At 40.1% G+C, this 26,174-nt stretch overlaps 1 protein-coding gene across 1 annotated transcript in view; it reads left to right on the top strand.

The window, feature by feature from the left end:
• LOC309828444 (adenylate cyclase type 10-like) overlaps nt 1-26,174 on the top strand; it is a gene marked incomplete at its 5' end in the record, with an annotated part of 38,587 nt that continues 12,413 nt past the window's right edge. The window contains 19 exons of the mRNA XM_082663769.1: nt 1-157; nt 1,081-1,185; nt 3,732-3,770; nt 4,495-4,638; nt 8,624-8,829; nt 9,109-9,384; nt 9,992-10,183; nt 10,907-11,028; nt 15,371-15,447; nt 15,552-15,741; nt 16,233-16,288; nt 16,988-17,141; nt 17,302-17,491; nt 18,693-18,779; nt 20,747-21,018; nt 21,544-21,680; nt 22,356-22,481; nt 24,695-24,964; nt 25,813-26,142. Coding sequence (XP_082519895.1) covers nt 1-157; nt 1,081-1,185; nt 3,732-3,770; nt 4,495-4,638; nt 8,624-8,829; nt 9,109-9,384; nt 9,992-10,183; nt 10,907-11,028; nt 15,371-15,447; nt 15,552-15,741; nt 16,233-16,288; nt 16,988-17,141; nt 17,302-17,491; nt 18,693-18,779; nt 20,747-21,018; nt 21,544-21,680; nt 22,356-22,481; nt 24,695-24,964; nt 25,813-26,142 — 3,130 coding nt within the window. The remainder of the gene's footprint in view (nt 158-1,080; nt 1,186-3,731; nt 3,771-4,494; nt 4,639-8,623; nt 8,830-9,108; nt 9,385-9,991; nt 10,184-10,906; nt 11,029-15,370; nt 15,448-15,551; nt 15,742-16,232; nt 16,289-16,987; nt 17,142-17,301; nt 17,492-18,692; nt 18,780-20,746; nt 21,019-21,543; nt 21,681-22,355; nt 22,482-24,694; nt 24,965-25,812; nt 26,143-26,174) is intronic.

The following is a 26,174-nucleotide window of genomic DNA, read 5'->3' as shown; positions in this document are numbered from 1 at the left end:
ATGGCGACGGGTAAGGGGGTGGCGACGCCGCCTCTGTGGCCAGTAGAGGCCCGGCTGGCGGCGCTGCTTCCAGACCTGTTGGTCTTCAGAAAGCCCCGGGGATCGGAACACGAGCTTGCCACGGCCCAGGGCGTCCTCCTTGGCGTCCACGTGACGGGTGAGGGCGAGGGGAGGTGCGTCGCTCTCCCGACCTGCCGGAGGGGCGGCCGTTGGGCCACAGCTGGTAGAGTCCGCGGCGGTTACGGGCCTGGCCCCGGGGCGAGCTAAAGGCACGGTTTCATTGCACTTTCGCCGCCGCCGCCGGAACCTGAGGGTCATTTTCCGAGCAGGAGGACGCCTTTTCGGACGACCTGTCGTAGCCCTGGAGTTCACTTCAGCGATGATGAAATTGAGACTCAGAAAGGGGAAAGGGCTTTTTCGGGGCCATATGTCAGGCTTTGGACCCAAGTTTTTCCCCAGTCCCGAGCATTTTCCAATAAGCATTCTGCTTCATCCAATGATTTTGTTTAGTTATTTCCTTCTTTGGGCCCATAAGTAGGTGCCCGCCATTGTTCTAGGAGTTGAGACCTAGCAGCTACTTTGAGAGTCGTTCCTTTAACAGGTATTTGTGGAGTTTATGTGTCACGGATATGAAGATGAGTGATTCGGGTGCCTGTCCTCGGAGGAGCTCACCATATGAGTTCTCCACAAAACTTTCATCCATTCTCCTTGTCAGTGGTTTCTCTATCCCTCACGTGGGTGGGGAGAGGGGAACCCTACAGGTTCCCTTGGCCAGGGAGCCTTAAGAGAGTATGATGGGAAAGCAGTAGTAGCTGGATTCCAATGAAAAGGGCACTTGTGGGTGAATCTTCACCATCTGCAGCTTCTAGAAACATGGGGAAGGTAGCCCTCTGGACTCCCAGAGGCAGCAGCAGCCAGCCTGGCCCTGAGTACTTGCTAAGTAACACCACGTTAAAGGATAATGAAATTACTCATCTTGAAGAGATCTGCTTCTGTTCCACTGGCCTGATGTGTGGAGGGAATAGAGCCTAAAAGTTTAGGATTTGCAGCTAACATAGTAATTTTTTCTTTGTTGGTCAGGGTTTACAGCATTAATGGACAGGTTCAGCCTGAGCTGCAAGTCGGAACGTGACATGGACACATTGGCCCACATCTTCAGTTATTACATTAGTGACATCGTGGAGCGTGAGTGACCGTTGTAGGGGAGCAAGGAGGTGTGGTGATGGGCTCTTGAGGGTTTGTAGCAGAAGGGGGCTCGGGGGCACTTTAAAACATACTAAAGTGACATCCCTTTAGTGTCACTCATCCTTTATTTCTTCAGGTTGCCTCTGACGAGCTAGATCTTTGCCTGTATCTGCCATTCTACGCAGTCGCACATCCTGTTGACTCGGTGTTCAGAAAGGGGGAAAATGCTGATTTTTACTTTGCATGTTTGTGTTTTATTTCAAAATAAAATATTCCTCAGGTTGTGTCTTCTAAGAGTAATATAATGTGCCTCGTGTGTATATCAGATATAATTTACAGAACACCTTCCCATTGTATTACTGCATTTTGATCCTGTGAAGTAGGACTGAGTTTTATTTTCTGCCATGTATCAATACTAAGCTGTGGATATTTGCCTAATCTGAGGAGAAAAAAAAAAACCTTTTCATTTGTACAGTAAACATGTTTTGAGTACCTACTCTGTGACATAACAGTGTAATAGGTGCAGGGAGTGCAAAATCCCATTCTTCGAGGAGTTTTCAGTCTAGTTAGGTCTACCTAACAGAAATTACTCTGGCCCTATACCCTTTAGTACTAATATAACATTCCCTTCATGTACTGACAGTATCCTGTTGAGTTATGTCCATCATTCTGAGATTCACCAGAATGATTACTTTGTGGCATCTTCTTTAGCCACATAAAGTGGCTATGTGACTCACCCCTTACCCCTGAGGAACAAGTATAAAAAATATTTTGGGAATTCCCTGACGTTCCTGTGGTTAGGACTCTGCGCTTCCAATGCCGGGGCCGGGGTTTAATCCCTGGGCCAGGGTTCAAACTAAGATCCTGTAAGCCAAACGGCACTGCCAAAACTTTTTTTTTAATTTAAAAATAAAAAGTCTTTCAATTGATCAAGTTTAGATGAAAGAAATAGAAATTATGTATCATGTGTGTATGATACATAATCATGTGTATGATAACACCAGGAGTTGCTGGGTACTAGAAATACATGGAAAAATAAGAAAGACACAGTGTCTGCCCTCGTGGAGATTGTATTATTGTGATCTGATGGAGGGTAGGTAGTAAGAATGAAAGCTGGAAGAGGCATTTGGAGCAGCTGTGGAGAGATGATGGAAATTTCATCTAGGTTAGTGATTCTCAACCTTGGCAGGACATTAGATAACCACTCAGGAAGCTTTTAAAAATCCTGAGGTCTAGGCTTCACCCCAGTTAAATCAGAATGTCTTGGGTTTCCCCCAGGAATAAGGATGTTTAAAGTTTCATAGGTGATTTCAGTGTGCAGTAAAAGTTGAAACCATTGGTCTAGATACATGCTATGAAGGGAGCTATATAGAGATGAATTGATTTGAAATATATTTTGCCGTTCAGCAGACAGGATTTTCTAATGTGTTGGATTTCAGTGGGAAGTGGTGAGGAAAGGGACCCTCAAGTTTTTTGCCTTTCATAACTGAATTTATGGTGATGTCACTTATCAAGATGGGAAAGATGGCTTTGAGAGAAAATCAAGGGTTCTGTTTTAAGTATATTGAGTTTAAGATGTTAATAAGTCAGTCAACTGGAGAAATGAAGTTAGTGGGTATGATTGAGCCTGGAGCTCAGAGAATAGATCTGTTAGAGATGAAAAGTGAATTGATAGCATAAAGAGGTTACTTAAAGAACTGATTGAGTCCACGTGGAGAGAGTGTAAATGAAGGAAAAGAACCTAAGACTGAGGAACTCCAGGGGAAGATTAGGAAGAAAGAACCTACAAAAGAGACTATAAAGCAGCCAGTCAGGTAGGATTCTGTGGTATTCCTGAAGCCAAAGGGGAGATAGTGTCTCTAGAAGAAGAGGGCCATTCTAGCTGGGTTGAAAATGAAAAGTGTCAAAAATAGTGATGTCTGAAAAATACTGAATTTAGCAAAATGAATGCTGTGTTGATTTTGATCATTTTAGTGAAGTGGTGGAAATGGAAGTCAGATTGGAATAAACTGAGAAGAGAATGGTAGAGGAAAAAAAATAAGCATGAATTTGATAGGAGGAGAAACTTGTATATCGCCAGCTCTTTTGAGAATTGTTTTGCTGGGAATGTAACAAAAATTGAGCTAGTAACTAGAGAAGAAGGCAGAGTCAAGACTAGGTGGGTTAATTTTGATGTGTTTTGTTTTCTTTTTTTAAAAAAAAAGATATTAATGGGAATGATGGAGTAGAGAGAAGATAAGGAAAGGAGTGAAGTTCTTGGGAGGGTGAGAGGGACTAAGATGCAGAGCACCAATAGGGGGATGGCTTTGAAGATAACAGGAGGACTTCTCTTCCATTTTAGAGAAGATGGATAAAGGAACAGACAGATTTGAGGAGAAGCTAGGGGAAAGGAAGAAGGAGTCTAAGCCTTGGAGTGAATAAATTGACCAGAAAAGATATGAGGAAAAACTCTGTAGGCCATTCTTTTCATCATATATTATTCTGCCATGATCTGGCATGTCTCTGATTTCGACTCATTTTCCTCTCTCTCCCTTACTTGATTTCAGATGTGCTCTATTTTGGAGGGGATATCCTAAATATCACAGGTATTTTTCTTTTTTTCCTGAATATTTAAAGCACTGTAAGCAAGGAAGCCTATAGGTGGAATTTGGCATGTTTGTTTATTCAGCATTGTTTGATTATTTAGTATGTGCTGGGCCCTGGGGAAACAAAGATGAGGAAGACACAGTCTCTGCCTCACATGATCTCCCAGTCTAATGGAAAAGCCTTGTCCATATTAAGCTCCCACGTACTTTACATTTTGTTCACATTGAATGACAGGAAAATAAGTGCCTATAAAGCATTCATGAGAAAACTAATGAGAAACTTGGTCATTAATAGCAGAAGCTAAGTAGGGAAGAAGTCTAGCTTGTTTCCTATCTGGAAAACTCTTAGGATTATTAACAGCTATATGCCATAGAGATGGCCTGTCTTTTCATTTAAACTTAAACAAACCACTTAAAATCTTAAAATTCAACTTGAATGTAAACCTACACTTTGTGAACCTCTTAGATCTGTTAGTATACTGATGGAGAGAAGAGTACCAAAAATAGCCCTAGGTTTTAGGAACATTTCAGCTTCTACTTAGTCATGTTTTTATATGCTGAATAGTTTTAAGGATCTAAGGCCGTATTTTAACCTAGTATGATGTATAGGGCCAAGAAACCTTGTCTGACACCTTGCATGATATCTTCTGCATTATTGGGGGCTTTGCTCTGGCAAGTGAATCCAGATGTTTGATCTCTGTCAGCCTATCTTGTGTCTCTACAGGGAATGTGCTCCTGGCACTCTGGACAGTGGAACAGGATCAACTGAGTGACATCATTACCCTGGTGGCAAAATGCAGTCTGGAGATACAGGAGAAATTTGGGATCTACCATACCAGAGAAGGCCAGGACCTGCAGCTAAAGATAGGTATTAGCTACCAAAAGAGTGATCAGTTGGAAAAAAACAAAACAAAACAAAACAAAACAGTATAAACAATTCAAAAGATAAATGACAACCTGGAAAAAAATATTTGCAACTTATATCACATAGACAACAGGTGAATTTTCCTAACATAGAAAAAACACCTAGAAATCAAGAAAAGACTAACATTCTAACAGAAAAGTGAGCAAAGAACATGAATAAATAACACATAAACAAAGAAATCATCCCTTGTGACTTGGGAAAAACTGGTCAACTTCATAATAAGAAAAATGCCAATTGAAAGTACCAATTGAGATCATTTCTTACCTAGAGCTATGGAAAAATTCAGATGCTGAACACACTGTTGATAAGGTTGTGAGGAATAAGCCTTCTCACACAGTGCTGGTGGGAGTCAACAGTGGTACAACTTCCCTGGAGGGTGATTCAGTAATCTCTACCAAGATTACAAATGCATTTTTTCTTCAACCCAGCAATCAACATTTATCCTTCAACCCCAACGTTTATCCTATAGGTATACCTGAGTATTTATAAAATATCATATGTATAAGACTATTGATTGCAATATAGATTGTGATAAAAGGTTGAAAATTATCTGTAGGAGACTGGTTAAATAAACAATAATAGGTCTACCCAATGAGATTCTCTGCCACTTTACAAAAAGTTGTTTTGATATAGCAATATCTCCAAAATATAGATGAGAAAAACCAAGATGCAGAGCACTGTGTTTAGTATGCTACCTTTTGAGTAAGGAGGAAAAATAAGAATTTTTCTTATTTGTTTATATTTGTATAAAGAAACACTGGAAAGATATGTAAGAAACTAATAAAAGTTACCTGTTGGGGGAAAATAGTGTAGATAGGTATATAGGTGGAATCAAGACTTTTCAATGTATATCCTTTATATAGTTTGGTTTTTTAATTATGTTACTGTATTACATTATCAAAAATATAATGCCATAGAAATTTAAAAGCTGTGTACAGAGGCCATAGTTTCAACAGGGTCAGGATTGAAGGCGAAGCTCTATACGAAAAACTGCTTCACAGGAGTCCAGAAACCTCAAGGGGTTTCTGAAGTTAGGGCAAAAGTTGGCTCTAGCTATTCATTTGTATTTTGAGGAACAGAAGTGAAGAATCATATTGTGAGTTATATGGCATCTCTCCTATCCTACCATCTTTTTTTTGTTCTGGTTTTTGTTTTATTGATAGGTAATTCATAATTGATACTGTACATAGACATGTTTATATACTTTTGAAACCATCACCACAATCAAGATAACGAACATATTCAACACTCACTGAAGTTTCCTGTGCCCCTTTATAAACTCTCCATCCCACTACTCCCCTCCCCATCCCCAAGCAACCACAGATCTTTCTATCATTGCTTTTTTTTTTGGCCAGCTTGCGGGATCTTAGTTCTCTGACTAGGGTTATTTGTACACTTTTTGATCTACAATAGGATTATTGTCAATTTTTGGCTATTACAAATAAGGCTGCTATGAACATCTGTATACAAGTCTTTGTGTAGACTTATGCATTTATTTCTCTTGGTTAAATACCTAGGAGTGAAAGGGCTGAGTCATAACGGTAGATGCATGTTTAACTTTTTGAGAAATTGCTTATCTTTTTTCCAAAGTGGTTGTACCATTTTACATTTCCACCAGCAGTGTGTAAAGGTCCCACTTTCTCCATGTCCTAGTCAACATTTATTATTGTCTGTTTGTAGAACTTCCTTTGACGTTTCTCATAGTGTGGGTTTGCAGGAGATGGGTTAGTTTAGCTTTTGTGTGTCTGAAAAAAACCTTTATTTCACCTCTGGTTTTGAAAGGTATTTTCCCTGGGTATAGAATTCTAGATTGACAGGAATTTTTTCCTCTTACATGAAAGCTGTTGTTCTGCTGTCTTCTAGCCTGCAGTATGTCCAACAGGAAATCTGCTTTCATCTATATTTTTGTTTCTTTGTATATAATGTCTCTCCCCTTCCACCCCAGCTGCTTTTTGATTTTTTCTTTATCACTGGTTTTAGGTAATCGGATTGTGATGTACCTTGGTACAGTTTTCTTCATTTTTCTTCTACTTGGGACTCATTGAGATTCTTGGATCTCTAGGTTTCTAGTTTTTATAAAATTTAGAAAATGTTCTGCCATTATTTCTTCAAATAATTTTTTCTCTCTTCCTCCTCCTCTGTGTAGTTACACACATATTAAGCTGCTTGAAATTGTCCCACAACTCACTGATGCTGTGTTCATTGTTTTTCTATCTTTTTTCTCCCTGTGTTTCATTTCGGATGGTTTCTGTTGCTATGTTTTAAAGATTACAGATCTTTTATTTTGAAAAGTCTAATTTGCCTTTGATCTAATATGTTTTCTTGTGTATTTTTGTAGTGTATTTTTCATCTCAGGCCTTGTGATTTTCATCCATATGAAGATACCATATCCTCCATGTCCCTACTTGTTTAGTATCTCTCTAGTTCTTGAATATATGGAATATAGTTATAACTTTTAATGTCCTGTCTGCTAATTCTTTCGTCTATGTTATTCTACATTGGGCTTGATTGATTGATTTTTCTTCTCATTGTGGGTATATTTTCCTTTTTCTTGGCATACCTGGTAATTTCTGGCGGGTGCCAGGTGTGAATTTAACCTTGTTGAGTGCTGGATTTTTAAATATTTCTGTAAATATTCTTGAACTTAGTTCTGAGATGTGGTTAGCTTAATAGGTTTTGCTTTCAAATTTTGTTGGATAGGACCAGAGCAGTGTTTAGTCCAGAGCTAGTTTTGCCCCATTGTTGAGGCAGACCACTTCGAGTACTGTACCTAATGTCCTGTGAAGTATGAAGTTTAATACTCTGGCTAGTGGAAATGGGAACTATTCCCAGCCCTGTGTGATACTAAGATTGTTCCCTCTAATCTTTTCCGGGGGCTCTTTCCCTAGACTCAGGTTGTTTCCTCACACTGATGCACTTAAAGACCTGAGGGGGACTCAGTTCTCTGGAGTTCTGTGCCGTTTTCTCTCTACACACTCTCCTCTCCAGCACTCACAGTGCCCTGTGAGCTCTAGCTAGCTTGGCCTTCTCAGACTCCTACCTCTGTCTCCTCAACTCAGGGAGTCCTCCGGGCTGCACCTGGGCTCGCCCTCCCTGAGATGTGTACTGGAAACTCTCTTTAGGCGGTGAGCTGGGGTATCAGAGGGTTTGCCTTGTTTCTCATCTCTCAAGCATACTGTCCTTAATTACCTAATGTCCAATATCTTGAAAACTGTTGTTTCTGTTGTTTCGTGTATTTTTCCAGTTCCTTGGTTGTTCCAGGCATTAAAGTAAATTCACTGCCTGTTGCTGCACATTGGCCAAAAGTATATGTCTCTGCCATTCTTTTAAAACTGCTTTTTCCCTTCTTTTTAGTGTGGATTGGGTGACTTACCTAAGGGCATACTTCTCCTGGTTATAGTAATTTCTTCCCTGGCAAGCAAACCCATTTTTCAGCTGTTATTAGCAGTAAGAAATCCCCCAGGACAAGAAAAACAGGAGGCAGAAATAAAGGGTATGGCGAAGCCCGTGTGTGGTAAAGTACTGATTGTCTACTCACTGAGCCCTGGTTACATGTGAGGAGAGCTGGTGTGGTCGTGGTGGCAGCAGCTTCTGAGCATAATCATTTGGTCTCTGCCATCAGGACCTAGCTGTCCATTAGAAGAGCAATTTAGAGACAAAACTCTTGGATGCCTAGGATCCAAGAGTTTCTTCCCTCATACAACTCAGGCTTGTCTGAATGTCTGTCTCTAGGTGTGTTTAAGACAGAAGGAAATCTGGGGCAAGGTATTCTTTTTGAGGGGGAGCTCACCTAATATTTCTGCAACTGTGGGTAATAACGAGATACAGCGTGATGCATAAAGCAGTGTGAGGATTCCAGACCCCAACCTTTGCGTAGTTTTCCAGCTGAGTTTGTCTATTCACCACTTGTCTCCTTTTCTCTGGATAGGTCTGTCTGCAGGTCGGATTTCCCAGGTTATTGTTGGAGACGAGCAGCGACAGTACCTCTTGGTGATTGGGCGTGATGTAGATGGTGTCCAGTTAGCTCAGCGGTTGGCTCAGGCAAATGAGATTGTCTTGTCCTGGAACTGCTGGAAGCTCTGTGAGCAGTACATGTTTGAAGTGGAAATCATGAGGGAGGATGAAGCTGTGAAGGTAGGAGGTTGGTCACATCCATTGAACGTCCTGAAAAGGCCTTCCTACTGCATAGGGCAGTGCTCTGGTGGTGCTCAACACCAGACCAGACCAACCACTGGAACTTTATTTTGGAGGGAGGTGAGGGATCTTCTCCCAGGAGGACAGACGAGGCAGAATAGTAAGGCTGAAAAGATAAGTGATAAACAAGGGAGATGGCATCCTTAGCCCCTCTATTAAGGAACCAAAGGTAATCCAGTTGGTGGGTGGGCATAGAATTGAGCAGTTTCCTTTCTATAGTTAAGAGATATGCGGATCATTGACCCATTTGATTTTGATGAGCATTTTTACAAGTGCCTCGATTACCTGCCACATTACCGGACAAGTGCTGGTAAGTTATTTTGTCCTTTATTATACCCATGCCCAAAATTTCAAAGATTAATTTTCCACATGGCTGGAGACATTTTGTTTGCTTTCCTTCTCTCAGACATTCTAAGAGCTGCCCTGGAGTTGGATCCAGACTCTGCACTTGAGCAAACCCTGCGGAAGCACATAATGAAAAACCTTTTGAAGAAGGTTATTTCCTAGCTCTTGAGTCATTGTGTGTAGACTGTGTGTGTGTTTGTGTAAACAAGTGTACATGTACAAATGTGACAACCATTTGATTGATCCAGTTCATCTCCCGCTTCCCATTGTAATACCAGCAGATTTTCCCATCTGCACCAGTTACTGTGATGACATGTCCTATAAGTTTAGATTTCTCAGTCCTAGAAAATAGAAACCATATTTGATTTTTGTTTGTTTGTCCCTCTAGAAACTAGTACACTGTAAACAGGGTATAGAGTGTGTGCTTGGTAATTAAGTGTTGACTGATTGTTTATATGTGAATCCCTTAGTAAGTGATATAATGACTAATAGAACTGGACATATCAAACTGTGTCTTAGAGAGGAAATATAAAAGCTTGGCAAATTTCATCAGTGAATTAGGTTTAAAGTCAAACGATTTTAACTCCAAGTGCACTGGTTGTATATCTTCTATACCTCTTGAACCTGAATTTTAAGTTTTTTGTCTGGCATCTATAAGTCATTTTCTCATATTTACCATGGAATATAGAATTTAAATGCCTAAACATGATACTAAAAGTTGAAGTTACAGTCAAGGTAACTCACTGTGTCTTTGTAGATTGATGAAGGCCAACCTATGGAGTATATATCCGAATTCCGTACTGTGACTATGGTTTTGGTCAGCCTAGAATTCCACAAGACAGCATGGATGTTGCATTTGTGTCATCTTATCCAGGAGGCTGCCTTATACATCTCCACAGTGATAGAGAAAGGGGGTGGCCAGCTGAGCCGGATCTTTATGTCTGAGACAGTAAGTACAAGGGAACTTGACATATCAACATTAAAGGTGAGTGAGGAATAATAGTCTTAAGACAATTATAATAGTCTTATGTTATTATTATAACGTCTTATGTTATCTCTCACATAACACAGGCATAAGTCAGACTCTCTGCTTCTTATTTTGTAATAAGCTATGTTACATTAAAACTTCAAGTAATAATATTTAAGGAACGGGATGTTCTAGGTAGTTTAATTTTCAGGGTAACTGAGTGTTATCCTCCATATCTTTTTTATTCTCTTCTTGTTGAAAAATCCTTATGAAAGCATGAAGAATGTTTTTCTGGCTCTATTAGTAAAGTAAGTATAATCAGATCCTTCTGAGGTAATTTAGGAGCTTGAAAAAGAGCAGTATCATACTTGACATTATAGGTAAACAAAATATAGGCAGATGGACTTAGCTGAAGGTAGACACTAGAAATTGAATTTTTGAAAAGTTCTTAACATCGATTTTTCTTATGTTTTAGATTTCAGTTCTTTAAATAGTTAAATCAAGATTTTTTTTCTTTTTTTTTAGAATGTCCATGTTGATGTGGCCTAGAACGTCCATTTCATGAATCTTATAGAATCCTCCATTCCTAATAGAAAACCAGCCAGGAAGGGGTCTGGCTTCATTTAGGGAAGCTGGTTCAGTTGAGGCGAGCCATATTTCTTTCCCAGGTCAATTTCCCTTTTCTTTCTTTGTCGCCTGTCTCAGAGCTGCATGTTCCTCTGTGTTTTCGGCCTTCCTGGGGATAAGCAGCCAGATGAGTGTGCACGTGCCCTGGAGAGCTCCTTCAGCATGTTCAGCTTCTGCTGGGAGAGTCTTGCTGAGACCAAGTGAGGAGGAAGGTGGGGCAGAGAGGAGCTTCTCAGGCCCAGGGGGCTTTTCAGGCAGGGTAGGAAGCAGTAACAAGTAGCAGGGTTGAGGGCGTCCAGAGTCTGCCTGTAGGGCTGGGAACATGCTGAGGGAAGTCAGAAAACAAGATACATTAAGAAATTACTAGGTACAGAACTATGTACTAGATACCCAGGGGAAATGGATATAAGTTTCTGTCAGGTGGGGTGGGAGAGGGGGAAGTATAGAATACGCATAGCAAGATTCAGGCAACAAGCAAACATATAAATTAATATGCACATAATACATCTGTATGTGAAGAGACGGCTGCCTGTCTATGGGGAGGGTAGGCGTGGGAAGAGATGTTGTGGGACGGTTGCCTAGATAGGAAGGGACCACAGCTGGTTAGTGCTCCCCTTGGCTTTCACTCTTGGTCTTTCCCAGTCCTGTTGATTTTTTTGGAATTCACACTGAACTGATCTCCTGCCTCCATATTCACCCCACCCTCCCACCTACAAAAGCCTAGCCCTAATGAAGTTATAGAAAATTCCATTTTCTGTAGTGCAACTATGACATGGTTTGGTTGGAATTTTTCAAATGCCCTTTTTTCTTTTTTCACTAGAAAGCTATGAGGAAAGCATGTACATGAACAGATTTGAAAAATGCTCATTCCTCATGTCAACACTGAGTCAAAGATTTGTTTGCTTGCCATACTTATTCAAGATGAATACAAATTATATCACATATTTACATAATGCTTTAACATTTTTAGAATACTTTAGTATATGCTACCAGTGTGAACAGTTATTTGTATCTGTTACACATGAGGAAACTAAGACCACAGAAGAGTAGTTAGTAGCATACTGTAGCAAAGCTGGTAATGAAACCCAGAACTTCTGTCCTCAAATCCTGTGTTATTTTCATTACCTCACAGCTGCCTCTTTTAAAATACAAATATTCCCCAAAAGGGATAGCATATATTACTATTGTGATACCATTGTAGAGGCATACTCATAGGACATTAGTACTGAAAAGGAACTTAGAGATTATCTGATCCATCTCCTTATTTTATAGATAATAAAGATGCTACAGTTGCTTCATAGATACTCAAACTCTTAGTCCAAAGCAGATACGTGGTGGCACTTCTTTCAGGCTCAGTGAGATCTGCAGATACTCCTACAGCCTACTTTCCAGTCGTATCTCCAGTGTGAGTGTGGCTAAGCCATTCCTTTCAGTGCTGGTCTATTCTGTTTTCAAATTTTGCCTTGACCTCTGGTCTTCAAGAGTCCTGCTGTTAGCCCTTACTCCTGAATAAGATAGTCATTTCTTGGTCATTAGAGGCTATCTTACAGTGCCTTTAAGGATGCCTTCTGTGACTCTTAGACCATAACTTGGTCTTTTTTAGTTGAGAATATAGTAGATGTTAGGCACTAGATAGGATCTTAAGAGTTCATCTCATTTGGCCTCCTTAACTTAAGGAAAGTAAGATCCAGAGGTTACGTTGGAAAGCCAAATAGTTTGACAGTGTTAGATCCTAAAAGCTAGTTTCCAGGTCAGTGTTTTTTTCCTTGAAGATAATGACTAATTTAGTAATTTCCTGAAGTGTGTTTGGTAGAACATTAGTCCCTTAAAAAATCCTGAAAAAAATATTTTCATGGCCAAATATGTTTGGGAATTGATGCAACTATATTTCCTTCTTAAAGATTCACAATATACATTAACATCAAAGTTTCTGAGCAGTCTTACAGTAAAGAAATTTGTTATATTTGGTTTTATTCAACATTTCCCAAATTTACTTGATCACCAAACACCAAGACCTGTAAACACCCAGAAGAATGAATGTTCTAAGGAGCATATTTTGGGAAATGCTGCACTAACCAGATGCTGAAGCTTGCCTTCTTCACCTGTAATTCAAGTTTAGAGGCAGAGTCTCAGAGGTGCCTGTGTGGCGTCGGTGGCAGATACTGTTGCATCAGCCTCACCCAGACCCAAAACCACATCCATGTCTCCTTTCTCAATGACCCTGTTCACCTTGGGTCATCTTCTAAGTTCCTCTTTCTAGTCTAGGAAATAACCTTCAGTTTTCAGTTCATTCACAGAAGAAAGATGATTCCCTGTGTCCAGTGATTGATCAGGCTTTTCTGGTTTGTGATTATTTCTCCAGGATATTTTTGAGACCCAGGGAGTGCAGTCTCCATATCTCATCATAACAGTTTGGCAGCACCAGAAATACTTTACATATATGAGTAAATAATATATATTTCCTCAATGAAAAACTCTTTTTAAAATATTTTTTGGAAAGGATAGAACATGGACCACCAGGAAGAGCAAGGGGGAATTATAAAGTACAACAGAAAGAAATAAGAAATAACCAAGTGGAAAAAAGTATTACTTGTTTCATTATCTTAGTCTTGCTAACAGCTGAGTTTCTGGCATGCATAAATGCATTCATTCAACAAGCATTCATTGAATAAGCCTCAAGCCAGGCACTGTGCTAGGTGTGGTGGACATAAAGAGAAATAAGACACTACCTCCTCAGCTCTGTAAACAACTAATTTTAATACAGTGAAACTTAAATGTAGGAATAAAACGCCATAGGAGCTACAAAAAAGTGCTATGGGAAGAAATAGTTCTCCCCAGAGGTACTAGAGAAGTCTTGACTATAGAGATGATTTTTTAGCCAGTTGTGAAGGAAAGGCGCTCAGCAGGTGGAGAAAGTGGGGAAGAGTATTTTAGACAAGGAAACATTGTGAAACATTAGCAGATTTTCAGTCATTCTTGGGGTGGTAGCAGGACCAACTGCCTAGTTCTTGTCTTGAGTGTCTCTGATTCACCCTGGGCAGTGGGCCCAGTGAGTGAATATAAGAGTCCTCAATCCTGTCCTTAGAGGAAGACAGGAAAATTTGGATGGTCTGGGAGACGTCAGTGTTAGGATTGTTGCCACTTTTTGTGCTCTCCGTGAACAACTGAAAGTCGTTCATTTGTAAATTTAACTTGAAATTAATTATGCTTCATTGCACCTTCTCTCTCCAGATGTATATCTTGTTACCTGTCACATGAAATTTTGACGTCAGTCAAGTAAATCTGCTTATTCTGTTATGCATGAATTGTTCATTGCCACCTTTGAGCCTTTGCCTCACCTGGAATAGTATATGCCCTTTTTAAAAATAATTTATATTTCTAGTGCTTTTCCATCCATGGCCTAGGTAGGACCACTTTTCCTTCCGCCTCTTCCTATTTCAAACACCTTCTGTGTTCTAGCCATCTTGAACTACTTAGTTTTGCACAAATACACCAGGATTGCTAAAGCCTGTGCCTTTTCCCACTGGACAAAATGCTGTTGCCTCACTTTGGCAGTACTCCAGGTTTCAAGGTCTGATCATATGTCCTCTCCTTTATGAATACTTTATTTCTAATCTCCAGTATCAGTTAATGCATCCCTTTCTTTGCTCTGTTAATTGCTGTATTGATCTCTAATATGTAGTATTTTCTTGCTAACTTATGAATATATCTCTTCTCCTCCCTCAATCTCCACCACCAGCCCAGACTGAACTTCTCCAGGACAGGGTATTATAAACATCTAGCCCAGTACTTGGTACTGTACATGCTTCTCAGAGCTTATTAAGTGAGTGAATGTATGCATGTGTGAATGGATGAATGAAAAAATATTACTCCTTTTAAAAAATTTATTTCAAAGACTAATTTGCTTCAGCAAGCCTTCCATCAGCAGCCTGACATTCTGAGTATTCCTTTACTCTCACACTCTGGCATTATTTGATCCATTAACCCTGTATAGATCTGTTGATCTACTTTTCATTTTGGGGTTTCATGTGAAGCAGCATGGTGTGGTGGAAATAACATTGGTCTGGGAGTCAGGAGGCCTGGATTCTCATTCTGGCACTAATATTAACTCTTGTATAACTCTGGGAAAGTTAATTAACTCCTTCAGTTTTTTTTTTCTTTTGTTAAATGGGTTTTAAATATTTGCCCTACATACCTCACATGTTTGTTGTTAATTATCCCTCAGAGAATCAGATGAGGTAATGAATTTGAAAATACTTCAAAAAGCACATAAAGAGTATCTGACAGATATAAGGTGTTTTTACTAATAATAGCTCCTCAACTAAAATTCCTAGAGTAGGGGGACCATTTTGTTCCTTTTGACTATTTCCCTAATATTCAGTACTTTGTACCCACCATGTGATGCAAACCGACAGCAGCCTCTGGCCTTTTGCATTCTGAGCTCTAAAACTAGACTTCTGGATCTAGGGAGTGGCAGATCTAGTGCTGGACTTGGTGGCTTCTGAGTGCATATTTACCCACTGTTGCTTTTCTGATCCCCAGGCTTGTTTCCATCAGTATCACCAGTGGACCAGTATTCTGTGGCATGGTTGGGGCAGTAGCAAGACACGAATATGCAGGTAGAATAGGACATTGGACTGTTCGCTCTGTGACTTAGGGGGTGATGGTAAAGGAGGTGATCTAAAAATTCTCCATCCTTTTCTTCTCTGTCTCCCTGATACAGTTATTGGCCCAAAAGTAAGCCTTGTGGCAAGAATGATAACTGCTTATCCAGGTTTGGTGTCCTGTGATGAGGTAACATATCTAAGATCTATGCTACCTGCTTACAACTTTAAGAAACTCCCAGAGAAAATGATGAAAAACATCTCCAACCCAGGGAAGATGTATGAATACCTTGGCCATAGAAGATGTATGTGAGTGTCATTATGTGATAGTTCAGTCCCATCTCTTTTATAGAATCAGGGCATAGGAATAATGAATGCTTGATTATATGAAATTAGAAAGAAAGATGCTTCTAGTACTGGCCTGCTGGAATAAGAGACATAAGAGGAGGGTTTCATATCTGAGATCTTTAGCTTTTATGTTTAGCTTTTAGCTAGTTCCTCAGGGAACAACTTCTGTCCTACAGGAAGAGAATAGCAATAGGTCACTAGTCTAGATGTTCTTTTTTCTATGTGTACTTCACAATTTATTTACTTCCCTGAGCCTGGAACAATAAATAGTTTGTCTCCCCTTCCAAAATTTTTTAGTTTTTTTAAAACTCTTTGATACAGAACTCTGGACCTCTTTAGTTGTCTGAAAGTACTTATTTATAGGGACAAATCCTCTATCTATTTAAAAACATATTATCTGTCTATCCCAATCTATTTTTAATTAACACATTTCCCTTTGTCCTTTTTCCCAGAATGTTTGGGAAGAGACATCTGGCCAGAGAGAGAAATAAAAATCACTCTTTGCTAGGTAAGTTTTCTTTTTTACCTTAAATCATATCGTTTTCAGCTGTAGATGGTTAAATGTGATTTAAAAAGCAAAATTTGAGACTAAATGCTTCTAAGCTTGTATTAAAAAATAGGGAGCAACCTTCTTAGTGAATGTGTGTTAATTTTGAAGAGGACTTGCCATTTCTTTTCCATGTTGAATGTTTAAATTTCAGGTTCCAACATTTAGTAAGAATCTTTGTAAGGGTTCTCATCTTTAGAGAGAAATCTTTAGAGGGAAATTCCTCATCCTGAGATAGTGACAGTAGCACCGAGACTGTTCCACCCACACTATATATTCCCTATCTTTATATTTGTTTTATCTAGATCCATTAGTCCATTATTTTCACAGAGCAGTGACAGACTTTGAACACTAAATTGTTATAATGGAAATTTTTACAAAAAGCTAAGAAGATGTAGTAGCCCCCATGTCCATGTGGTGCCTAGTTGTTCTAAATGTTATTATGTAGGCTCTGGAGCAAGCCCCCAAGCCCAGCATACATTTCTTTATAGTCCGGAGTTGATTTTCTGGAAAAAGATGTGAAGGCTTATCAAATAATGGAATTCTGTCAAGGATTCTGGGGAAAAAGCCGTTCTGAGAATTACCTTTACAAATTAATTCAAATAAATAAGTGTCTGCTAAAAAGCACAGGAGTGTTAGGTTCTCCTTGTCTCTTCACAGACCGGGAGAAAGAACTGGAAGCCTTCCGAATGGCACAGCAGGGAAGTTTGCAACAAAAGAAGGGCCAGGCAGTTCTGTATGAAGGTGGAAAAGGCTGTGGAAAAAGTCAGCTGTTGGCTGAAATAAACTTCCTGGCCCAGAAAGAAGGGCACAGGTAAAGACTCCTGCTTTCTGACTTGGCGTCTGTTTCTCTTGGGGCTCCTTTCCCTTGTTGGTGAGACTCTTGTATTGTTAGATTCAGCATCCTTGGGCTGGCGGACTGAGTAACCTCTCTGGATCAGGGGACTCCCAGTGACCATAGTAACGTTTACCAGGGTGTTGCCATTGAAGCTGAAGGAAGCAGATTCCAAGCAGTGCTTCTATGCCATCCAGACCCTCATGGCCATCTTCTTTGAGATTGATATGTGCCCAGCCTATTACCGGCAAGAGCGCCTCCACAAACAGCTCCATGGGATGGTGGAGGAATCGCTTCACTGCCTGTTTAATGACCTCTTCTTTGTGAAGGTAACAAAGGCAGTGGCTTTCTGAACTGGATTACTGATATTTTTGGTGGCTAGTTGGACCCAGGATTGTCTTCGAATCTAAAACACACACACACACATATACATATACATATATGACCTAAGAATACACAGTCAGCAGTGGCAGGATTGAGATTTGAAAAGTCTTTGACACCAGACCCCAGGCTTTCTCCTATTTGAGGAGAGTGGATTCTAGGACTGACTCTGAAACTTGCTAGTTGTATATCTTGGTACAAATCACTTGGCCTCTCTGAGCCTCAATTTTTTTCACCTGTGAAATGACAGTAGTAGTACTTTATGTGGGTTTTGCATGGGTTTTAGAGGATGCAGTATATACGAGACTGCATCGTAAATGTGAAGGTGCTAAAATCTGTCACCGTGCTATTGACCAGATGTGCGTATCCAGCAATTACATGCATGTGTTCTTGAGTTGGGTGCAGCATTTTATTCTTTAACCTTACCTTTCTATTCCTGGGTCATGGAGTATGTCACTTGAACCAGCATCTGAATCTCAGACGCTTCCAGTGGTCTAGGATTTATGTGGTACCCAATAGCGAGTAGGCTAAGATTCCCTGGTCCACAGCTCCATTTGTCCATCCTCCATCACTTCTCCTAATCTACCCAGCATGCAGGGCATTGTATCTAATGAAAAATAGAGAAAACAAAAATCTGTCCAGTCCCTCAGCATAGCCCTGTCTTAAGACAGGCCTTACCTGGGGCCCTGGACAAAGTGGTCAAGGAGTAGCCTCACTTTGGCTCTCAGGTCCATCGTAGCTCATGTGCCTTAGCCTAGCACAGTGTTGCAGATGTCCATTGCAGTTCTTTCTCACAAGTCTCATGCACACATTCATTCTGGTATATTTGGAATAACTGGGGTACTGGAGTTGTCCAAAGTGACATTGCTAACTCTGACCTGTCACTTTATTCCTTAGTCATGATCCTTTAAGAGTTTGCCAGAGTCCAGTATGGAAAGGAGCTATCTCTCTCTAACCACCAGTGGACTTTCAGTCTCACCCTCTGAACTGTATATTGACGTTGGATTGGTATTTGTAACCCTATGCCTAATCCTGTAGAAATCCATTCTCACTCAAAATAGAATAATTTTCTGTTCCCTTTTGAGAACCTGTATATTTTTATTAGATTGTCATTTTGAATGATAATATATGAATAATTTTCCCGGTCAGTTTCCCTTATCCTTCGAAGTTTCGCACATGGATGACCTGACCAGACAAAAGAAGGTTAAAGCATGTTTTTTTCAAGTGCTGCAGAAGGTGGGTACTTTTGCCACATACCATTAACTCTTAATATGTGGAGATGGTTTATGCTCATTTCAATCTATCCACATCTTACCTTCACTTGGGCATTTCTCGGCCTGCCTATTTATTGATATCTTCATTGTTTCTATCTACCTTTAACCTTGAATCCATCCTACAGCACAGCATACAAGGAAAGGTCTTTGCTCCTTCCTGATCCTGTTTCTTAATGAAATTTTAGTAACTTAGAACAGTAGCTTCTGGATGCAGGTTGATAGCTACTTTACCTCCTATTTATTAAAAATACGGATACTCAGGCCCCAACCTAGGATTACAGAGTCAATAATCTGTACGAGGAGATGCTGATGTAGCCATTCGGGAAAGCTATCTTGAAGTAACTAGTCAAATTTTAATAATATTCATCCTCTATACCTAGCACTTCCACTCCTAGATATATATTGCAGGGAGTCTGTTCATTGCAGCGTTTGTTTGTGGAGGTTAGGGAGGTATTGGCATGAATTCATAGATGAACACTATGGAGTGTTTATAGTGCAGAAGTTAGAAGTAAGGCAGTAGATGAAAACATAGCAACATGGAGTAATCTGAAAACAATCCTGAATATTTTATCTTTTCTTGTGGCTCAGTAATATTCCATTGTGTGTATATATACACCACATCTTCTTTATCCATTCATCCATCAACTGGCACTTAGGTTGTTTCCGTATCTTGGCTCTCCTAAGTAACGCTGCAATGAACACAAGGGTGCGTATATCTTCCTGAATTAGGGTTTTTATATTCTTCCAATGAATATCCAGTAGTGGAATAGCTGGATAAAAAAAAGATGAAATCTTGCCATTTGTGACAACATGGATGGACCTTGAGGGTACCATGCTAAGTGAAATAAATCAGATGGAGAAAGACAAATACCATATAATTTCACTCATATGTGGAATATTAGTAAATAAATAATCAAACAGGGACTTCCCTGGTGGTCCAGTGGTTAAGACTTCACCTTCCAATGCAGGGGGTACAGGTTTCCCTGGTCAGGGAGCTAAGATCCCACATGCCTCATGGCCAAAAAACAAAAACATAAACTTAAAGAAAAAAATAGTCCACATCAAAAAAAAAAAATTCAAACAAACCAAACAAAAACAAACACATACTTACAGAGAACTAAGTATTGGTTACCAGAGGGGATGGGGCAAAATGGGTAAAGGGGGTCAACTGTATGGTGATGGATGGAAACTATACCTTTTGTGGTATAATGTAATGTATACAGAAGTTGAAATATAATATTGTACACATAAAAAGTATATAATGTTATAAACCAATTTTTTAAATCCTGAGTAAAAAGAGAAATAATGAGACCTGTTATACAGTACCATTTACATAAAAACAATTTACATGACAAACCAGCAATGCACATTTTATAAGAACATAATACAGGCAGAAGGTAATATGATAAACACATTGGCATGGTTACCTGTGGCAGTGAGGAATGGAATGGGAGTAGGGAATGTGGATAAAAGAGAATACATTTTTTTTAAAGTCTACATGAGCAGGCATTATAACTGGTAGCTTTAGCTATAGCACTCCCAGGTATTTCTGATGTGCAGCCTGGTTTGGAAATTACTGGTTTAAAAATACTGTGAGTTCCCACACAGTTTGAATCTTTTGCTAAAATGAAATATTTGCAAGCTTCAAGTTTGATTTGGAGAATATTTTGATGCTTATTTCATATTTCAGTTAGTATTTTCTTGTTCAAAGAAACTCAGTACATTTCTTTAGGAATTAGATATATAAGCTGTGTTTTATATTTATAAAGTAAAATATTACCTGGACTAAGAATACATTTTACTCTGAAAATCCCAGCCTTTGTTGACATTTTATTTAAATTGTTGATGGGAAATTCATGGTAGATTTGAAAATCAGATGACTTCATTTCTAATCAGAGCTTGTCATTGTTTCTTTACTGTTATTTCCAGGCAATGAGGGAAACACCACTGATTTTCCTCATTGATGAGGCCCAGTATATGGATGCAGACTCCTGGGAGTTTTTGGGAACTTTGCTCTCCAGTGTGCCCATCATCATGGTGATGACATTGACCCCTACCTTCACCCTTTGTGGCTGGGCCCAGCACTTCCTGCAGAGCCCTCAGGCTATCTTTGTGCCCATTTCGAAGTTGGCAGCGACCTCACTGTTGAGAATGGCATGTTGGGAACTGGGGGTGGTGAGCATCCCCCAAGAGCTGCAGATGTGAGTGGCTAGGACTAGCTGGGCACTTCATTAAGGGAGGAGCCAGTGCCATAGTATAAGAGAAGGCTCAGGTCTCACACCGGAGTTGGGGGAGAGTATGGCATTAGAAACCATGAGGAGGCCCAAAACTAGGATTTAAGAGTAGACAGTCTCCTAGTAACCCAGTAAAGGGCTGTCTCCCCTGGGCTCTTCACCCAGGTTTTCACAGGACAGTTAGGACTTGGATGGCTTTCTTAATAGGTCCAGTATGTGCGGTCAGGCCAACTTCTGCCGGACCCTTTAGCAAGGGGATGCTAGTTCCTTTTAACATCAACAGAAGCAAAATAGTTGAGAGAAAAGTTACTGCCAAAACCAATCAGAAACTTTTTTTTACATTTCTGTGCTGCTGCTTCCCTCTGTTAGTGTATATCATCAAGAACTGACTTTAACAAAAGAAGAAATATTCCTCAGTATGAAATACCTTTATGCTTGGCTCTCTTCAAGTGGGCATCTTTAGTCAGCAATCCCCTGCTTACCTCTCCACAGCTACCTTCTCCGCAGGTGCTTTGGAAACCCCCTTTACTGTGAGATCTTATGCCAGGACCTTCTCTCTAAGAACATATTGCTCTTTCATGACCTCCAAAAGGAGGAGGGGGAGAACAGCAAGTGGGAGACCCTGTCAGGTAAGCTGAGCTTCCCAGGGTTCTACCCTGATCCCACTGCTGGAGTTCATTCTTGAACATGGCATCACCTGGTCCTAATTAGGCATGTGCCTCTTCCCTGCTGCCATCATAAGCAAGATTCGGCCTTCCTGGCTAAGTGTACTATACAAATAATACGCAACTGTGTTGAAAACACTAAATACCTGCCTCAGATAAAGTAATTGAGTCAATCTACTTTAGTTCCTTTTTGAGCAGCCTAGGAGGCGGGGATAGGAAAATAGGATTTATAAACATCAGAGAGGATTGATAAACATGACAGTCTAATAGAGAATTGCACATTACTGATGAGAAAGATGACTTGAGGGTTTGAATGGGGGAGGGGAGAAGGGAGGAGGAAAGAGATAGAAGTATGTGTAAATCCAGAAAGGCATCCTAGAGCTGTGATGTAATAGAAGAGAGGGCTATTGAAAGGTAAACAGGAAGAGTGAGAATGTTAGGTACCGTGTGGTACAGGAAATGTTCGTTCCTAAGAGAAAATGAGAGGACAGGCAGGATGGGTGGGGTAAACCACTTTAACCGTGTATGCTCCATTTATCTTAATCCTTTCAGTTTCTTGACTAAATGTGTTTTTGTGCCTTTAAAACTACAGTCACTGAGCATGGTGTTTTCCTCAGTCATAGTCTTCTTTCTCTACAGCCAATGCCATGAAATCCACAATGTATAGTATTTCTCCTGCCAGCTCTGAAGACCAGGAACTTTATGTCTGCACAGTCAAGGATGATGTGAACTTGGATACAGTGCTTCTTCCACCGTTATTAAAAGGCAGGTCCCTTGAAGACCTCAAGTGAATCAATTACAGGTGTCATTGCACTTAGTAATTTGGTGGATGATTGCGTATAGATCCCTCATTATCGTGCTAGCTTCATTTCTTCAAAACAGAAATCTGCCTTCCAGAAGTAAATTCTGGCACTGCCGAAGAGTTCTTAAAGACTTGTAATGCTACTTGAGTAATGTTTTATGTAAGTGAGCCCACTGTTCTCTTTGAGGCTGACTGATAACCTGGGAGAGTCTTCTAGTTGTTTAATAAAAACTATGACCTGAGTTTCCCTTTGTGCATATCCCTGTGCTGGAGGAGACAGTAAGCAAGGGAGATGATGCTGCTGAGATTTAGGAAAATCCATGGTGCTGGTGAAGAGACAGTATTAGGGACATAGCAGGGCTTTAATAAAAAGAGTGCAAAGTAAGCTTATAATGACTGAAGAGATAGAGAATAAAGTCGTCAGAATTGGGTAGGCATAATTAGACAGGCGGTGTTCTTTTTAGAGATGAGGATGGTTTTTTTAACGTTCTGTTCAAATGTTTGGTGGCCAGGCTACTTTATTAACCCTTCTTGAGGAATGTTATGATGGATAAGCATGCCTTCAAGTCAAGCATGGTCTTACTGCGAATATAAGACACGCATGTGGAACAGCAGTACAGAACACATTGGTAATTAAGAGCCAGGGCTCTGGCATCAGAAAAATCTGGGTACCATTGCTTCCTCCACTTAGTAGCTGTGAAACGTTAGATAAACTTATCTAAGCCTTAGTCTTCTCATGCTCAGATGAGGATAATGATAGCCCCTACCTCATGGGGGTAGTTGAAGATTAAATGAAATAAATCATGGTATATAATTAATAGTCAATGACTGTTAGCTATTATAAGCTGTCCACTCTGGTGGTTTTAGGTCCACCTGGACAGTTCATATTCCTACAACTGTGATAGGCCACACTTGGCATTGGCTTTACTAACTTAGAAGCGTACAGGTCAGGAAACACAGCACTGTAGCAGTACAGGAGCAAGTGGTTTTCTTCAGTGGGGGTCCTCACGGCAGTTCCCACTGCTATTCTCTGGAGCCTCAAGGAATAGCTTACATGTGATGGGATGAGACCATGATGGATGGGTGCTTAGATGCCCCATTTCCCAACAAGGAACTGGTATCTCTTAGAATAGTCCTGGAGGCATAGTTTCTAGGCACTGTGACCTGTTACAAGAATTACTACGCTCAAGGAACCCCAAAGCTGTGGCTTACCACCAGGTATTTGTAGCTTATTCACAGTTTTCCTAGTCCAAATTCAGTTTCCAATCAGGGATCACTCTTTGCATAAGCAGTGTTACCTGATAACTCAGCTGATATTCTAATTTTATAAGGATCCTAGGAAACAGCTAGAAAGTTAACCCAAGATCAGTATTGTCCACAGGGAAGGAAAAAGGATTTAACTCATAAGCTAAAATGAACAGTCCAGTCAGCAAGGCCTTGGTCTAAATGAAAGGCCAAAGCTACATGGTAAAAGGCCATGTAAGTTATGCAAGTATTTAAGAAGGGGGCTGACATGACTATATTTGTACTTTAGGTGTACAGTTCTACCACTAGTTAATGTGTTATTGAGATAAGAATGAGAGGAAATTGGAGATGTTCAGAACAGGGTAGCATAGTGATCCAGGTGAAAATGACTACTTATACTAAAATTGTTTAGGAGGAAATATATTCAAGAACATTTAGAAAGAGAATGAGTGGGTGACAAGTTGGTTGTGAGGGAGAGGGAAAAGTTTAGAATTATTCCTAGATTTTGGGCTTGGTGACTTACTGGTTCAATACCAACTGCTTTAATACATGGGTCAGAATATGGAGAGATTTACTAAAATGCTTGGAGTTAAGATCTTTATAGTAATTAGAGTTCTGGGACCAGGAAGCCCAGCCTCCATGTTTAGTTGAAAGTAAGAAGAAAATGGATCTACCAGCAAAAGGTTTTGGTGACCATGAGGAACAGTTTCAGTGTTGTGCTGAAAACCTGATTGTTGGTTGAATAATGAATGGGGAATGGGGACAAAAGAGGACATGGAGATAAGGCTCTTTCAAGAGATTTGGCTGAGTGGAGAACAGATGGACAAAAAAGCAAACGCTTTTTTTTTTTTTTTGAATGAACGGATTGTTAACACAGTGTATTCTATGTTAGTAGAAAGCCTGTTCATTACAGATTTTTTTTTTTCTTCAGAAATAGCAGTGAACCAACTGGATCAACTGAGCCCAGAGGAACAGTTGCTGGTTAAGTGTGCTGCAGTCATTGGTCACTCCTTCCACATAGATCTGCTGCAGCACCTCCTGCCTGGCTGGGGTAAAAATAAGCTACTTCAGGTACTGAGGGCTCTTGTGGATATACATGTGCTCCGCTGGTGCAACAAGAGCCAAGAGCTTCCTACTGAGCCAATATTAATGCCTTCCTCTATCGAGATTATTGAACAAACCAAAGAGGAGAGAAAGTCAGGTGAGGCAGAGCTGCTCCCTTGTTCTCAGGACTGAATAGAGAGCTTTGGGTGAGGGTATCTGTGTTCAGAAAGAGTATCAATATCATATATCATGGGCCTCAGTCTCTTAAAGCTTATGTCTAAGAGATGGGGGAAATTAATTATTTTAACCATGGAAGACCCATGGTTATACTGAATGAATAGCCTGTATTTTTCAGAGTTGTCTTAATTTCAAGAATTCTAGCTCCATGTTAACCCCATGTGTTAAGTATTTGTATTTTGATTTTTGGTTCAGAAAATATTGCCGTAGTCTTTTATTGGCTTCTTAGGATAAATAATAAGAAAATAGGATAAACTGTTTCTAATTTTAGAAATTCACAAGGACGTTAAACACACATGATATTTAAACATATGAACAAAGCAAGATATAAATTAAATAGCTGCAATCTCATATTCTCCACAAAAAAGAATAAAAGTGTGACATAAGCTACCCAAAGCATATATAATCCACAAATAATTTGACTTTGAAATATATTTGGACCTTATATTTGAGCAGAGCCTTTCTGTTATTTGATGTTTATAATAATTTGCAGTAAAAAAAGCTCAATTTAGGAGGAAAAACTAAGAAGTCTATCCAGTGTAGTTCTCTACCACTAGACATTTCTTCCCTGTTGTACTTTATACCAGATACAGTCAATATCACTCTCAGATTGGTATAAAATTTTTTATACAAAGGAAGCCATAATACCAAATAGGAATTATAAATAAAATTTTCTTATACACTAGCAGCATGTGCTTGGGAGTTTGCTACCTGGTAGCGTAAAAGGACTTTAAGGGAGACTCTCATTTAGGTTTTCCTATATTTCAGATGCTGGCTCTCCTCTCAGACTACAAGAGAAACTATCCCTACCTCAAACCGAGGTGCTAGAATTTGGAGTGCCTCTATTGCAGGAAGCGGCTTGGGAGCTGTGGCCCAAGGCACAACAGACAGCCCTACACCTTGAATGTGCCTGGTTTCTTCGAGATTTGGCCTGCCGCTGTGGGAGCTGTCATGGGGGGGACTTTGTCCCCTTCCACCGTTTTGCCATCTGTTCTACTAAGAGCTCCAGTGGGACCTCCCGATTCTGTAGCTACAAAGATACTGGCTCGATACTAACACAAGTGATCCCAGACAAATTGCAGCTGCCTTCTCCCCAAGGTAAATGCAGGGGGCAGAAAGAAGACACGTGG

This window comes from Grampus griseus (genome assembly GCF_964374135.1).
Source record: "Grampus griseus genome assembly, chromosome: 10".
Taxonomy (NCBI): domain Eukaryota; kingdom Metazoa; phylum Chordata; class Mammalia; order Artiodactyla; family Delphinidae; genus Grampus; species Grampus griseus.
This window is presented reverse-complemented; position numbering and strand designations above follow the sequence as displayed.